The following is an 18,118-nucleotide window of genomic DNA, read 5'->3' on the forward strand; positions in this document are numbered from 1 at the left end:
TTATTTTTAAGCACGTCTATTTTTATTATGTATTTTTGTGTTTTATATCTTGTTTTTTCTTTTTCTGTGACTATTTTAAAAAGCAATAAAATATTAAAAACTTTTCTACTGGAATAATAAAAAAGTATTAAATTGTTATGATTTTTTTTTTCTGGAGAATAGTACTGTTACCAAAGGTGACTATATATTCTAGCATTTCTTCTGCACATGACAATTGATTACACACATTGACCTGCTTATCAAAACAAATTAGATCACAACCGTTTACGAATGCTAAATTCTCCCATTAAAATGTTTGCTTTTTACATGTGTGTTTTTCTTTCCCAAATTCTCTCACAGAAGATATTAGGATTAATAAAATAGTAAAAAATTGCAACAGTATTGTCATTACAGAAAATAAAGTACTGGCATTATAGTTTGTTAATATTACATTACTATGGGATGGGTTTTCCCAGTTGCAATGTATGGCTGTGAAAGTTGGACCAAAGAAAAGCTGAGTGCCAAAAAATCGAGGCCTTTGAACTATGGTGCTAGAGAAGACTCCTGTGAATCCCTTGGACTGCAAGGCGATCAAAGCAGTCAGTCCTAGAGGAGATCAACCTTGACTGCTCTTTAGAAGGCAAGATCCTGAAGATGAAACTCAAATACTTTGGCCATCTAATGAGAAGGAAGGACTCACTGGAGAAGAACCTAATGCTGGGAAAGATTGAGGGCAAAAGAAGAAGGGGACGACAGAGAACAAGGTGGTTGGATGGAGTCACTGAAGAAGTAGGCATGAGCTTAAATGGACTCCAGAGGATGATAGAGGATAGGAAGGCTTCGCAACTAACAACAAATGGGATGAAAATGTGAGTTGTATCAGGGAATCCTGGCTGGAATTTATAAAGTTTTTAATGCTGGAGGACTTTAATTTCCTTTTCTTAGGTTGGGTCCAGAGTTGCTCAGAATTTCGTGAACACCATGGAACTATTTCAGGTTATTTCAGCCCCAAGTCAAGGGTGATCATGTCCTAAGCCTATTGTTTACCTTGAAACAATTGACATGTGATCTGAAAATAAGGGATATTGTTATCAATCCCTTTTCTGGTCAGCTGGTCAATGAATTTTCTATTCATTCTTTTCTATTAAAGATCTATCTCTAATATAGAAATATCTTAGTTCTATGTATTTCTAGGCTGTTCCTCTTTTCTACATTAATGTAGAAAACACATCTTGAAGATTGGGAAAATGAGATTAAAAGAGATACTATAGGAATTAAAACACTAAATTATAAATTACCAAGTGATGGCAAATACTTTTGAAAACTACTCTAATCGAAAAGTTGACTTTCCCAGAAAGATCAGTATTATGATAATGCAAAGACTAATTTATCCTACTTGGTTTAAACTTTTTTTACGTAATATAGGCACAATTTGTTTATTATCCAGTTCTACTGCCTAGCCCTAGGTGATGTGTTTAAATAAAGTAGTATACATTCTCCTTCATATTTTCTTCACAACACTGTTAATAAAATTAAATAGAAAAGACTTTCCATACGTCATATCACTATTTATCTGAGAGGAAAGCATACATTTTCTCTCAGACATTTTTCGAAAGAAAAATTAGATTGAAAACACAGGCAAAAATCTGCATGATACACAGCTTTTAACATGGAGCACTGCCAACCTCACTTGAAACCAATCCTAAAGAGTCTTAATAAATGTCTACAAAGATATACAGTACAGTTCTGCACATATGTGGATTTGCATGTATCCACATATATGGATACATGCAAGCAAGCCAAAAATCACGTTTTCAGAAAAGCCCAGAGCAAACAAAATTATATTAACAGAATATATACTATTATCTGTTTCTAAAATTAATTCTCTTTATTTAGCAAATATGTACAACTCCTCTCACAGACAAATGCATAAACAAACATGCACACTTCTGAGTTGCTTTTCTCCTTGACATTTATATATACTGTATTACAGAACAAAGTGAGCCAATCTATTTTCTAACCTTTTCACATCAGCTGATCTTTCTAGTTCCTTTGATTTATAAGCTGCCTTTTTAAGAATTTCTTTTGGCAAATCTGCCAGTTTAGCAACATTTAAACCATAACTTCTTGCAGCAACTTCTTTAGTTATTTGATAAAGGAAAGTAACACAGTCAAGATGATTTTGTTCTTCAAAATCTAAAAAGAAAAAGTATTTATTAATCACTTTACAATGAACTCTTTTAGTTAAGTTTCTGAAATTATTTTTTTAATCAAATACGTGCAAAACCCAAAGTTCTACAAACAGAACTCCTGAACATTCAATTTCTTCTCTGGACCATGTTGATTCAATTATTCTAGATATGGTCTGGCAGTTTTATGGAACTTAGTCCTCTAAACTGGAAGTGCTCTAGGGGTTTTTATGGGGTTTAAGACAAAACTTATCTGGAATACTACAGGTCCCTTAAGAACAGAGGTTCATTTCTGGAATAAGAACTAAGCCAAAATATCACTCAGAGAAGAAACAGAATTCTGGAATTTTTCTGAATGTTCAGTTTTGGAATGTTCATATGTCTTGTTTCCCCCACAGACATCTAATTCTCAGGAATTCTAATTCTGTTGCTGAATAAAATTAAGACATAAGACAAAAATTAAGACAAAAATAACTCATCAGTCTGATCAATTTGATATCATACCATCTTCTGGTTTACTATAATCTTCATTCACTAGAAAAGACATATGGTAGTTCTCAACATGGGTCGGATAGGCTCTTTCCAACTCACACAGTGGAGGATAATGGGTAACAAACAGTGTCAATGAACCAACCTAGAGGGGAAAATATATATTTAAGATTTGAAAAAAATGTCATCAACTATCAGCAAACTGATAACCTATCATTTTCCTTTAACCAAATCTGATGTTTTAGTTTTGTTCTACAGCATAAAATGCTCCTTAATGTACATCAATATTTAGAATGTTTATACATTGTAAAATGGGGCCCAAATTGATCCTTCATTTTGTAGATTAATCCTGGGTTATACAGAGGACAAATTCCTTCATCTAATTTCAGTTATGTTAAGTACCTTTCACTTCTAACAGAAGTTCTGGCATTAACTAAGTCTTAAAGAAGCAGGACCTATTTTTACCAGCCATTCACTTTCATACAAGGTGGATACATTTTTTAAGCTGGTATTGTTAGCATGAGCACTTTTGTGTTACAATTTTAAATCTATAAATTTCAATATCATTATTAAATTGCTATAATGGGCAAAGTTGGTAAATACTGATTTGATTGATTTGTAAATATATATTATTATTGTTTTAATTAATAAATTTTGTAGTGATCTCATATGCAAAGTATCAAAATTATTGACATTAATTTGACTAAAAATTCAAATTCTTTCAATAAGCTAAAAGCTTGCTACATATATCTATTTCCACTTTTTCTTTAAGATTATAATTTACTAAGAATTATACTTAATCAAATAATATACTTACATTCTTAATGAAATGTTCTAGAGTAGCATATGCAATTGCAATTCCATCATGTGTACTAGTTCCTCTTCCTAGTTCATCCAAAATTACTAGTGAATGTGAAGTTGCTTTTTGAATAATTGCTGCTGTATCTGTTAATTCTTCCATGAACGTACTGCGACCTTTAAATACATTGTCTGAGGCACCCATTCTGCATCCAAAAACAAATGGACAAAGAAGTCTCAAAGAAAATAAAAAATGGAAGGAATGTCTTGAAATTCTGTACAATAGAGATGTCAGCAACTAAGGTACTTCAAAAGTACCTGCTGTATTTTGAAGAACCTCTGGTACTAGAAGAAAAAGTTAGATCAGAGCTGTCAAACTCCCAGCCAACAGGCCGGATGTGTCACGTGCTGGCCATGCCCACGTCCAATTTAGCGAGGAGGGAAAGTCCCAATATGTCATATGATGCCACCATGACGACATGAATTTGACACTCCTGAGTTAGATCAGCATTTTATGAACTTAAAGGCTACAGGGACTAATGACAGAAATATGTCAAGTTATCAGAAGAAGAATCAGTAAACTTTCCATCCAATCCATCTTGAGAACACCACAGTGGCTAACAGATTGGAGGAGATCAATCCATCAACCAATGTCAAAGAAGACTTAATGTAATGTGTTGTTTATACACTTTCATTAATTTCATATCCTATGAATATAATGCTTAAGATCAACTGATGCAAATCAGAGCCCTGCATTGAAAGAAAACTGTCAGATGTTCAAGCTAGTTTTAGAAAAAGTTAAGGTATATTGTTGCTGGATAATTGAGAAAGCCAAAAAAAATCAAAAGGAAGACAATACATGCTTCATTGTCTAGATCTTTGATTATAGTGATCATATGAAGCTGTGAAATATGCTTAGAGAAATGTTTTCAGTTTATGTTATAAACTGAATGAACTGATCCAATATAAGGATTTCTTCTCAAATATTAATGAGAAGATTAATTAATGAGAGACTCATTAACACAATTTACCTACCGGTAATTGGAAATTAGAAATTAAAGTATTTCAAAGCTAACAAAATAGATTTAAGCATGTTAAGACTCAAAAGATGTATGTCCTGCTAAATTCAATAATCCAACTAAAATCATAAGTATATATGTTGTACGGGTAATCCTCATTTAATGATGGTAATTGGGACTGGAATTTCTATCACCAAGCAATGCAGTTGTAAAGTGTAATATCACATGATCACGTTGCTTAATGACAGCAATCCCAGCAGTCCTTGTTGCCATCATTAAGCAAGGATCATGGGTTATTAAGCAAAGACCTCATCACAACTACCTGCTGGCTTGCCATAAGCAAAGTCAATAAGGAAGCTTGCAGGAAGTTGCAAGTCCTAGATGGCTTATAATTAGATCAGCTTGCAGGTGACTTCTGCAGCACAGAAGAGGTGGCACAGGTGGCACAGGTGCAGCACAGGTGGGCCACTATGGGTGGAACCTGTAGGCACACAGGACTATGGAGTATGAGACTTCCAGGTTTTTGTATTCCATAGCCAAGTTCTTCAGGGAAAAAAAAGGCATGGGTGTTCAAATGACTTATAGGACTGTCTTACAATCTTCCCTGCCAGCTTCCCTGACTCTACTTTTTTTTAATTTATTTGCATTTATATCCCGCCCTTCTCCGAAGACTCAGGGCGGCTTACACTATGTCAGGCAATAGTCTTCATCCATTTGTATACTATATACAAAGTCAACTTATTGCCCCCCAACAATTTGGGTCCTCATTTTACCTACCTTATAAAGGATGGAAGGCTGAGTCAACCTTGGGCCTGGTGGGACTTGAACCTGCAATATTGCAGGCAGTTGCTGTTAATAACAGGCTGCATTACTTGAGGGAGAACCTAGTAGGAAAGGTCACTAATGGCAATGACATGACCACAGAACATTGCAACAGCATTAGAATGAGCTGGCTATTCTGTTAGCTTCTGGTTACCAAATGCTCAGTTCGCAATCATATGACCATGGGGTTTGTGCTTGTGTACTGAAACAGCCAGAACATTGAGGATCTGTTGTAAGGACCACTCATTCAATGCTATTGTAGCTTTGGATGGTCACAGAATAAGTGGTTGTTAACTGAGAACTACCTGCATCTGAATATATCAAACTTTTTTTGAAATTCATTTTCTCTTTATTAAAGTTATAATAGAGCTATGATATTGCTATAATTTTTTTAATTCCGTTACATGATGTGCAACTGGGGCTGATTGTCTTCATAAAACAGCAGCATTCTTTAATTGGCTTCTACATTAGAATTAGATAGCCTGTTCACAAAAGTACCCACAATAGGCATGTGGAAGCACAGGAAAAGGGATTACTGCTATAGTCTTAAAATGTTAATTTGAAGGTTTTGTGATAATCCTAAAAAAGGAAAAAAACATATAACGTTAAAACTGAAAAATAAGAGCTACCCAAAAAATGCATTTGTTATCTTACCTGGTGAATATACCATCCACAATACCGATTCTTACTTCTTCAGCTGGTACATAAGAACCAATCTGTGCCATGATAGTAATCAATGCAACTTGTTTTATGTAAGAGCTCTTTCCCCCCATGTTAGGTCCAGTGATTATCATTACTCTTTGACTATCTTCCTGGAAAATGAACACCATAATTAGACTATTTTAAAACAAAGCTCATGCTTACTACTCCAAAAAATTCTAAGTTAGGGTGTCTCGGTAAGATTTCATTCACGTCTTTTGCTTCACAAAAATATTTAAAATTCAAAGGAAAGTGTAATAGCAAATGTATTAGCTATAGTGCAGGGGTGTCAAACTGGATTTCTTTGAGGATTAGGCTTCTGTGGGCTGGCCGGGGGCTATGGAGATGGGACAGATGCCTCCTGAAGCACCCTGCTGGCCAAAACGGAATGCGAAGGGCCCCCCACATGCGGTCCCCCCACACCCTGTTTTTTGCCTGGACGGTCTCCTACAGCAGCAGTCACCAACTGGTGGTCCGTGGACCACTGGTGGTTCGTGAGAAAATTTTGGTGGTCCGCAGAAAAATTATTTGCATTTTTAAAATATTGCACTAAATCAGGGGTCCTCAAACTACGGCACCTAGGCCGGATACATGCAATGAACGTTTGTGTTGCTGCAGAGAGTAAGGTCTTTTTGTGTGGGTCATAGAGGGGCAGAAATTCTGACTTGGGATCTGCTTCAGCCTCATGGTGCAGGGCTTTGGCCGAAGGCTGGAGGGAAGTGCCACTGGTGGCAAGGAGCTGGAGGGCCTTATTCCAGTGGGACTGCCTCATGGCCTGGAATTGGCTGACTATCTCAGCCTGCTGAGCATCCGGGCACCGATACCTGGCCTTGCACTCTCGCAGGTCTTCCCTCTGCTTGGAAAGCCTATGCTCGTAGTCCTCAGTGAAGTGCGTCTGCTGAGCCTCCTTCTGGTCAGATCCAATTTTAACTGGGCCAGCTTTTTTGCCAACTCTTTCTCATGGTGGCTGCTTAGCTCCAATAACTGTTTCCTGTTGGGGCTCTAAGGAACCTGGGCAGGCAGGCAAGGAGTGGCTGGCAGGAGAGGGGTGAGTAGAGGCGCCCCTCAATGTGAGTGACATTGAGTTGGCCACGCCCACCCAATCACATGACCACCTAGCCACGTCCACCCAGCTGGTCATTAGGCAGATCATATTAGTGGTCCATGGGATTTAAAATTATGAACTTAGTGGTCCCTAAGGTCCACTAAAGGTTGGGGACCCCTGTCCTACAGCACCTGCCAGCCAAAACATTTTGCCCTGTTTTGGCCAGCAGAGGCACCATGGCCTGATCCGTTGCTATTTCCAGGCCAGCCCCACAGGCCAGATTTAAATTCAGATTTGAGTTTGACAATGCTATATGGCATTGTTAGAACTATTTTTAAAAAACCATGTCATTCTGGAATATTTTTTTTTTAATATTAAAAATCTGGAGTGTTGCACATAAAAGAGCACTTATCCAAACAGGAAGCATCATCATCAAAGGATTTGTTTATAGTATTACTATCCTTTACCTGAATTTATTTATTTATTTATTTATTTACCTTTATATCCCGCCCTTCTCCGAAGACTCAGGGCGGCTTACAGTAAGGCAATAGTCTCATTCTATTTGTATATTTACAAAGTCAACTTATTGCCCCCCCAACAATCTGGGTCCTCATTTTACCTACCTTATAAAGGATGGAAGGCTGAGTCAACCTTGGGCCTGGTGGGACTCGAGCCTGCAGTAATTGCAGGCTGCTGTGTTTTAATAACAGGCTATCTTACAGCCTGAACCACCACGGCCCCCTAAATATGGATGAATGATATTACAATATTCTGTGTACCCGTGACTAGTCTAAATGATTTTTCTTCATCTCTGCCATTTCACATGCCTCAAAATCTTTTCTAGAAAGACCCAAAGTCTAGAATATATTTTAGAGCATGCAGAAAAGAAAGAGCCAACACAGAAATAAATGTGAGACTATATAATTTTTGTTTCATTTTCTAAGTCTACAACTTATCTAAAATTATCTAAAAACCTAGGCATCTTAATGGTATATTCTGAATCTTTCATGGGAATTGCTATTCACCGTATTATTTAACAATTTTCTAAAAACTAAAAACAATGTTATGATCTATCTTAAAAATTTACTTACTGACAAGAATGTATCATTCGGAACATATTGCTGTTGTTCTCCTAGTAATACATCTATCACAGGATGTTTCCCATTTTTTATCATTATTTCTGATTTTTCATCTATTATAACAGGTCTGAAAAATAAATATGTTTAAAGACTAAATGTGGAATAAAGGCCCTAAATCATAGATTTGTCTTATCGAGCTTGAAACCAGGCTCCATCAATTCTACCCAGAAACAATCTGATCTGGAGGAGAATCTGTAGGTTTTCAAACATGGCATGCAAGAATTGATCAGAACTTTTGTAAATTTACTATGTTTCTTTAAATATTCCAGTACTGGTTTTTTTAATGATTACCTGCAATAATCTCCTTGTTTGGCAGCCTCAGCCAAGGAAAAAACACAGTCCACGGTTGCTAGATGACCCACAGCTTGAGAAAGTGCATGATAATGCTCATTAAAATGACTAGAGAGAAGTACATTGGGAAGGAAAAAGAGTGAATGAAATATCAATACAGATAAACTATAACCAGTCAGCATGCTACATCCATACAAAGTTTCTTACATACGTTGTCTGTTTTCAATACATAATCTAAGCATACATCTAGTTACACATACACATTAAAAAAATTGGTTTGATTGTTTATGACCAAATACTGAGAGATGATACAAAGAGGTTGGGAAATTCTGAAAGGGGAATGTAGCACTTTCCAAAGGGATTTTTTTGTCTGTCAAAAGCTGCTCATTAACTATAAGATGGGACCGAAGTATTTCAGAGTAACAGTTTCATCTGGACTTACAGCAAGATTTTGCACCACAAATTTGGCAACCCTTGTGTAATGTTTAGCTAATATCATCTAGACTACTTTGGTGCAATTGTTTATGTCCTGCTACTTATTCAAATTACAGATGATCCACATTTCTGATGTTCTCTATGAGCTGCTCTCCGAGTCTTCAAATTAATCAATTAAGCTATTTGTGGACAAGCATTTTGAACTGGTGATATACTTAAAATTATGAAAGCATGTTGTAGACATATTCACAAAATTACTGCCGTGCTAAAAGATTTGCCTATTACAAAATGGCTGCCATGATGAGCCTCACAAGACAGAAAATTTCCCAAAAGATGAACTTAGTCCGTATTAATGCTTTCTGCTATCTAGTGGCCCCTGGGGCCGAAATACGCTGCAAATAAATATGATGTAAGCTATTGATTATTTGTTTTGCAGAAAGCAACTTTCCTGTGTATGTTGTGAATTTAAGAAAATATTTTTTAAAAATGGGACTAATCATAGATCTTAATAAGCACCAAAAAGTATATTTTGATGCATATTCAGTAAGTGCCAATCAGCAACATGTTGCTTATCAGTAATCTAAGTCTTCAAACATATCAAAACTCCTCTAAAATACTGTTTGTGAATTTTAAATACATTCCCATTAAAAATGCAAGGAATATTTTCAGCTAAATTATACAAAATCCATTAAATTTTAATATGTCATTATCATAATCTGTTCTATTCTGAAACCTACTTATTACAGTAACAAAAATAGACTTTGTAAACTTACTCTAAAAAACACAGCCATTCAGAATTGCAGTCAAGGACCAGTTGCTCACGTAGCTGATTTAGTTTTCTGTAATTTTCTACAATAAAAGGAGTGTGGAAACGGCTTACAACCTTTGTGCTTGAAGAAAGAATCAAACAGGACATAAATGTGATTAATCAATACATTTTTCAGCAGTTCATAAAATTAGGTCAGGATTAATATTTCTGAGAGTTCATTATAATATACACGTACACAAACATACACACACCCTTCTCACTCCTATGGGTGGTTTGTGTTTTCCTAAATCTTAGCTCCTCTACCATAGGTCTGAGCTACTCTTAGCACTGTACTCTTATGGCGCAGTTTGGTGTGTGTGTGTGTGTGTGTGTGTGTGTAAATAAAACAATAAGTTTGTATAACTCTTCTAATATTGCCCCAAATCCTTATGATCTGCATTACTGATGCCAGCCAGTTTGGCATAGTGGTTATAAAGGAACTGAGCTAGAAATCATGAAACCTAAGTTTTTCTCTTATCTTAAGCATGAAGCCAACTGTAATTAACTTTACACCAATCATTCTCTCTTAGCCCTAGGAAGAAGAAAATGACAAACCACTTCTAAAAATGTTGCCAAGAAAACTGTATAGTTTATTTTGTTGCTAGGGGCACACCAAAAGTGATATTTTAAAAAAATGATACTGATTCATATATTTACTTCAGCACTTTATAATATAAGTTTTGTCATCAGAAGTTGTGAATGCTCCAACACTGGAAATTTTTAAGAAAATGTTGGATAACCATCTGACTGAGATGGTGTAGGGTTTCCTGCCTGGGCAGGGGGTTGGACTAGAAGGCCTCCAAGGTCCCTTCCAACTCTGATGTTATGTTATGTTGTGTTAAATATCAACATATAAGCATCATTGAAGTAATTAATACAATAAATAGTAATTAGAATTTATATTAAACTACATACCTGCTAACTTTAATCCAATCTAATGGTACAGAAGATACAACTGAATTTTTAACTTCAATCTGAAACTGAAACACCAAACAATAAAGTATCAAATGATTAATATTATTTTAGAACAAAATTCTGTAGTACTTGAATAAGTAGCAGAAGTTCTTCATAATTATCAATGATGCATTTGATGACATAATTCTGTCCCAAAAATGTTAATATGTATAAGGAAAACAGTACAGCAACAGAAGAAATAGTCAAGCAACTCTAAGATACATAGGAATACTAGTTCAAATTTCTATTACTATCAGATTATTAATTTAGTTCAGATAAACAATTTCAGTTAAAGAATGTAACTAATCACCAAGCTTATACCAGTTCATAGAGCAATGTATACAGATTTTAAGACTCTCAAAAATCCAAAGAAATGGAGGCGACTTCAGGCAGATAAACTAAAGTACTAATCCACAGAATACTTGTGGATAGTCTTCCCTATCTATTTGCCTCATATTATCTCCCAAGATTGAGACACAAATTTAGAATTTGGCAGAAAGCCAAAATGAAGCTTGAAAATGAAGCTTCTGTTTAATCATAATAAATAATATTGTCATTATGGTTATAAATAATCCTTGAAAACATATTTTCTATGCAATACAGGGATCCAGATGAAAGCAGATTACTCCTGTCATATTTACAAAAGGGGAGCTCTTCACTTCCATAATTCCACTGTGGAACCATTTTACAATGTTTGGAAATTTTTCTTAAAATTCATCTCAAAACTGCTTTATGACCTGAACCGTAGAATGGTCTTCTTCAACAGGATAATTCCCTAAAGTTAAATTAAGTTTAAGACGTTTTAAGGTCTTTTAGAATGTCATCATGCCATACAAAATCATCCATTATGGCTAAATCCATTCAGCTCCCTCAAGAGTCTGTTGTTCTTTTTTCATTATGAATCTTTCTTAACATGGATTATCCAGAAGTGGACTCAATAATCAAGGTAGTTATATAATACACAAAGGAATGGAATTATTACTTTTCCATTATTTAGGTGGCATGTTTTATGACAGTATATGACTGTTTTTGTCTTTTCTGCAGTCACATACTATCACTGATTTATTCAATTCAGCTCATCAACTAAAACCATATTGAGTTGGCCTTCCATCCACAGGATAAAATTTATTGATACATGACTACATAAGTCTTAGAATCTGACTATCAGATACCACTTTTGCTTCATCAGATTCATCCAGACTATATATTACAAAAATTCAATTTTGTATGACAATAATAGAAACAGCAATTGACAATTAATGCTATCAAGGTTTACCAACCTATACTTGTATCCTATTTTCAAATTCTCAGTGAAAGAAAAACAGAACCTTAAAAGTTAATATCTGCATAAAGCATTGCTAAAGTTACTATGTACATACATGCTCATGTGATTCTGTTGGTAAATAGGCTCATAATAATTATGAAGCAACCATAGTTTTCATAGTCATCATACTACACTGTAATCTGTAATCTATAAACTACTGTTATCTATATTCTGAGATCTATATTGGTATTGTTAACAGATGTTTTCCTGAGGTGTTAATTTATTTTCATAATTAATTATTGTCAGAGGACATAACATAGTTCACAATAATTGAACAGAATTGATCTAAACATAAATCAAGGAGACCATTTTTGGAGTAAAATATGAGATATAACCCATAACAAATTTCAATAAAGTCTCCTATGTCGTACTTGCAGACTTGCATTAAGATTTCGATTTGCTTCTGTTTGTTCCTCATAATCTGTATATTTGTACAGAGATACTGAAAAATTGGGATCAGAAAATTGACCCTCTATTTCCATGCTCATAAATGCTCACAATTAAATAAAATAAACTGCTCACAATTAAATAAACGTAAAATTATAATATTAAGATAATGAATTGATGTGTCAATTTCCCTCTCCTTTAGCACAGTAATTAAGATATGAAATATTTTTATATTTGTCTTTGAACAGCCATTGATTAGCAATTGCATATGTGTGAATGCAACTTGTAATTAGGACCCGGGTACTTACGAGACCGCCTGCTGTTACCGTATGCCTCCCATCGACCCGTACGCTCTCACAGAGAGGGCCTTCTCAGGGTGCCGTCCGCCAAACAATGTCGGCTGGCGGCTCCCAGGGGTAGGGCCTTCTCTGTGGGAGCACCGACGCTCTGGAACGAACTCCCCCCTGGCTTACGTCAAGTTCCTGATCTTCGGACCTTCCGTCGTGAGCTAAAAACATACTTATTTACTCAAGCAGGACTGGCATAAATAGTTGATTTTAAATTGGGGTTTTAGAGATTTTAAACATTTGTAAATTTTTTAAATTTTTTAAATTATCGGCCATTTATTAATAGTTTCTTTTAATTTCTTTTAATTGTATATACTCTGTATTTTATTTCGGCTGTACACCGCCCTGAGTCCTTCGGGAGAAGGGCGGTATAAAAGTCTAATAAAATAAAATAAAATAATAAATAATTGCTTTTAAATTATACATATTGATTGTGAACTTGGGAGTTATAGGCCCAACACAAATTAGCATATACCAAGCTGGAAAAGGGTCACAGTTAATTTTACTTTTGTATTTCAATCAAAACCAGACTTTAGGCAAGGTGTGCTCATCCTTTCCCAGCTTGGAATATCCTAAATTGTGTTGGGTCTATAATTCCCAGGTTCTCAGCCAACAGACATTGTTTAAGAGCAATTGCAATTTGTATACTCATTTAGATACAATATGTTTAGATAACAACATATATATCCAGGATCCAAACATTCAAACAATGTTTTAAACCTTGTGCTGTAAAAATCATACTAGGCTTTCTTGCTTATAGAGAAACTGTTTTAAATTGAATCAAAACTTTAGTAAAGAGATCAGTGAATATATTATAGGTTCTCAAATATGTCAATGTGCAACAAAACACTGAGATCTTAGAAAATTAGAAATATATTACTTTGTACAGTATTTTGCAAACATTTCAGCTCTAAATCCTCTGCCTCTTTGCCAAATATATTATTTCCTTATCATATGTCTTACATAGCTGAAATGAACCTCAAAACATTTCTCTATTTCTTAATTTTAATTACCCTGAGTTAAACAGAGTTCTGGGTAAAGCATTGTCTTTTAACATGTCCTATTAAATTGTTCTCTTTTGTGTTCCTGTATCATATATTAGCTAATGCATTTTTAAACAGTGCTTAGTTCTTATAATTACTGTAACTAACATTCAATTATTAGCAAAGGTACACTTACAAATAAATGTTGACATTCTCTAACTTATATTATGACAGTTGACGCTTTTAATAAAGTTTACCCAAAACTGAATTTTATAATATAACTTCTGGTACATTGTTAGTAAATTTACATACTAAACACATTTTTCTTTAAATGTTACTAGCCTTAAAACATAATATAATAACAGAGTTGGAAGGGACCTTGGAGGTCTTCTAGTCCAACCCCCTGCCCAGGCAGGAAACTCTACACCATTTCAGACAAATGGCTATCCAACATTTTCTTAAAAATTTCCAATGTTGGAGCATTCACAACTTCTGCAGGCAAGTTATTCCACTTATTAATTGTTCCAACGATCAGGAAATTTCTCCTTAGTTCTAAGTTGCTTCTCTCCTTGATTAGTTTCCACCCATTGCTTCTTGTTCTACCCTCAGGTGCTTTGGAGAATAGTTTGCCTCCCTCTTCTTTGTGGCAACTCCTGAGATATTGGAACACTGCTATCATGTCTCTCCTAGTCCTTCTTTTCATTAAACTAGACACACCGAGTTCCTGCAACCGTTCTTCATATGTTTTAGCCTCTAGTCCCCTAATCATCTTTGTTGCTCTTCTCTGTACTCTTTCTAGAGTCTCAACATCTTTTTTACATCGTGGCGACTGAATGCAATATTCCAAGTGTGGCCTTACCAAGGCATTATAAAGTGGTATTAACACTTCACGTGATCTTGATTCTATCCCTCTGTTTATGCAGCCCAGAACTGTGTTGGCTTTTTTGGCAGCTGCTGCACACTGCTGGCTCATATCTAAATGGTTGTCCACTAGGACTCCAAGATCCCTCTCACAGTTACTACTATTGAGCAAGGTTCCACATATACAATACCTGTGCATTTTGGTTGTTGTTTTTTAAAAAAAAACAACTCATGTCAGCTCCTAATCCTGTTAGCAAAAGCCATAGGGTCAATGATAAGGGATTGTGGAATTTGTATTCCAAATTACCTAAAGGCAGTAAACTGTTTAGCTCCAATCTACTCAATAAAGGACAACAAAACTGTTGCTGTAAAAACGTGATCAGAACTACATGGTTGATAAAATTCATTTAACAATGCATAGACAAACATACATCATAACAAAGTCAATATAGATATATATTACCTCTTGCCCTGATACTGATACATAGTCCACAGAGGAAGAATTTAGCATTCTTCGTACATCCTGAATATGATTCTGGATTTGACAAACTATTGTCTGAATCTCATCCCGTCTCTTCTTTATTAAAGGAAAATCATCAAGATCCTTGAATAGTTCAGTTTTGTTCCCAATTCTAAAAGACAATTCAAATTAACTTTTAATTCAATACCATAGATATTTGTTTAACTCTAACAAAATGAGCAAATACAAACAAATATGATCTTGGGCACTATTTTAATTGTGGAAAGAAAATTTATAATATCCGGGGGGAAAAAATTTCTTCAAAAGAACTTCTGCACAGTTATGTGTAGGGGGGCGGAGGGTGCTGTGAGAGAGAGAGAGACAAACTATGAGACATGAGTCCCTTCATTTTTGGAAAGGCCAAAAAAGGAGTGGTGTACCCAAGATGGACCACATCCAAACTCTAACCAGATCTGGAAAATCTGGCACATCAGTTCAAAATTGGATTAGGCTGACATAGTCTTACAGAATTTAATGTCAATTCAAAAAAAAAAACAAACCCAAAAAACTAATGTAGCATATTACTTAATATTTTTATATTAAGAAAGGATCTATTATCTATGTTAGATCATATGTATATGATCTACACAAACAATTTGAGAAAAGTTGGGAAAGGTGAAGAGAACCGATCACAATCACAATTCAGTTAGAAAAGGAAATCACTGCATTATACCTACACAGTACCCACCAAGTTACAAATTATATGCTTAATTTACTTACTTTGCTGCTTCTTCATTAAGTTTACTTAAATATTTTTTTGTTGAACTAAGCAATTCAGGAATTTCCAAGAGGCTTTTATGCAGCAAGGATGCCCGTACTTGAACTTGTATAGCTGGAACCAATGCTTTGACTGCTGTTTCCAAGTTAGAGAGTGTGCTTACTACCAAGTAGAATTCTTGAACAGAACACTGAAAACATAAACAAATATCATTTAAAAGTCTGTTGTATAAGTTCTAATACTCTGGCTATATAAACAAAATTTGTTTTATTCTCTCCTTAATTTTGGACATACAATGAAATATATGCATCCTGATTTTAATTGTTATGGTAGGAAGTTTTAGTTATTAAATGTTTAAAACTGAACTAATTTAAATAAAATTTTAAATTGTAATGTTAAATACCAAGCTTAAAAATAGTTAATGAATTTTAAGAAGCTAGCGTACCAGGAATATAAGAAACATGGACAGTTTTAAGAGTTTAAAATTGCCATTGTTAAAAGCTTATATATTTCCCATTATGTTCTGCCTTACAATGTATAAAACACATTTCAGGAAAAGTTGCATGCATTTAAATATAATAGCAATGTGTTTTTTTAAATTATCTGTAGTCTTACCTTTTTATGATAAATACTACAGATTCCTCTCTCAACATCTGGAACCTTACACAATAGAGACATGATTTGACCAAGAACACTTGATTCTGAGAAGAGAATCTCAGACACTGCATCAAGTCGAGAATTAATTTCACTGTAAAATAGAGGATAAATTAGATAAATAAAATCTTACTCCTTTTCTGCATTTTCAGTAATGACTCCAAAGAGGAATAATAATGATCTATGAATATATTATAATATGCCTGGAAGAAACAGTCTCTTATTTTGATGCTAAAAAGATAATATGAAATTAAACAAACTATCTTTGCAAGGAATACTGTAAATGGGATGTCAGAGTTCTCTCTGTGTCCAAGATGCACTTTGATCTTAGTGAGATCTTAGATCTTAGATCTAAGATGCACTTAGTCTTCCCTATCACAAACATCCTCAAAATCATTAAGTTTTTGCTGTTGTTACCAAACAAGCAGGCTACGAAGAAACTGCAAACCAAGAAACTCCCAAGGAGAGGAAGGCAAACCTGCTGTTTCAATCGCTGTTGGTAGCAACTAGATTGGTTCTCAACTCCATTATTCACATTTTTTTTTCCAACCAAAATATTTCAAAATTTGTCACTTTACCTTAGTGGAAAAATTCTACTGACATCTCCTAATAATCTCTAGCTCCTGAATCTCCCTCTTGTTTGTTCCTCCCATGCCTCAATCTTGCCTCATTACTTCCATTTGTGAAGAGAGAAATATGGTTTCTCTTAATGTAGTTAAGTCTACATTAAGGGGTTTATGGGCCCTATTACTGCTGCTGTCACCACTTCCAACCTCATTGCTGCCTGTACCACTAAGCTAATTAGGATGGCACAAACACTGAAGTCGTTTCCTTAACCAAGCTGGGAGATGAACTAATCTTTATCCAAATTTACAATTTGTAAATCAACTTGGTTTCATAAGTCATTACCTCCTTGTTTTTATCAGCAATTCATTATATACCGTAGGTATTGGCAGGAACATGCCGATTTCATTATGTAATTTACAATATACGGTAGTACATAGGTTTGAATTAGAGTGTGATAACATATTATGACAGAGTCTAAAGGCTCTGATCCTTTTGCTGTAAATTTAATCTGCACTTTAATCATTTTCACATATGGCTATGATACACAGTTCTAATAATCTAACACCAACATGGCAAACACTGTGCCTGCAGTAATCCCCAGTATTAAAAAGGGAGAGGAGGGAAAGGGTCAATAGGCACAATCTGATATCAAGTGACCTATTTTTCTACCTCTCATGTTTTGAAATACTGTCCCAAGAATTATACACTATAAAATCATAGAGCTTACTTATCTGTAGCTTACTTAACAGAAGAAACATACATAAAAGGCAGTTTTAAATGCTTTTTTACTTCAGTTCTAGGATAGTTCTATGACAAATAGACTATCACAAATATTATCAGATGTTAGCAATTCAAGACATTATTTTTATTTTATTTGGTGTTATCTTAAACTATTAAAATTTATGTTTTAAAAATTGCATTTAATATAAAACTGAATTATATAGAATTGTGATATTTAGTTTAAATTATTTACACATTTCTTTATTCAACTGAATGCAATATTAACCTAATTTCAAGCTGGACACAGTGACAAAGTAAACTAGATACAAAAATACTAAATATACACTGAATACAACAAATGCTATTACAA

General features: G+C 34.7%; 1 protein-coding gene across 1 annotated transcript in view; it reads right to left on the minus strand.

Moving 5' to 3' along the window:
• The window catches only part of MSH3 (mutS homolog 3), a 48,461-nt gene that overhangs the window by 2,908 nt on the left and 27,435 nt on the right, over positions 1-18,118 (minus strand). Inside the window, exons 13-23 of the mRNA XM_058168956.1 lie at positions 16,423-16,555; positions 15,810-15,997; positions 15,033-15,201; positions 10,629-10,693; positions 9,679-9,795; positions 8,471-8,578; positions 8,132-8,246; positions 5,951-6,108; positions 3,475-3,661; positions 2,673-2,802; positions 2,001-2,175 (exon numbers count right to left, since the gene is read on the minus strand). Coding sequence (XP_058024939.1) covers positions 2,001-2,175; positions 2,673-2,802; positions 3,475-3,661; positions 5,951-6,108; positions 8,132-8,246; positions 8,471-8,578; positions 9,679-9,795; positions 10,629-10,693; positions 15,033-15,201; positions 15,810-15,997; positions 16,423-16,555 — 1,545 coding nt within the window. The remainder of the gene's footprint in view (positions 1-2,000; positions 2,176-2,672; positions 2,803-3,474; positions 3,662-5,950; positions 6,109-8,131; positions 8,247-8,470; positions 8,579-9,678; positions 9,796-10,628; positions 10,694-15,032; positions 15,202-15,809; positions 15,998-16,422; positions 16,556-18,118) is intronic.

The sequence above is a fragment of the Ahaetulla prasina genome, chromosome 2 (genome assembly GCF_028640845.1).
Source record: "Ahaetulla prasina isolate Xishuangbanna chromosome 2, ASM2864084v1, whole genome shotgun sequence".
Classification (NCBI taxonomy): Eukaryota; Metazoa; Chordata; class Lepidosauria; order Squamata; family Colubridae; genus Ahaetulla; species Ahaetulla prasina.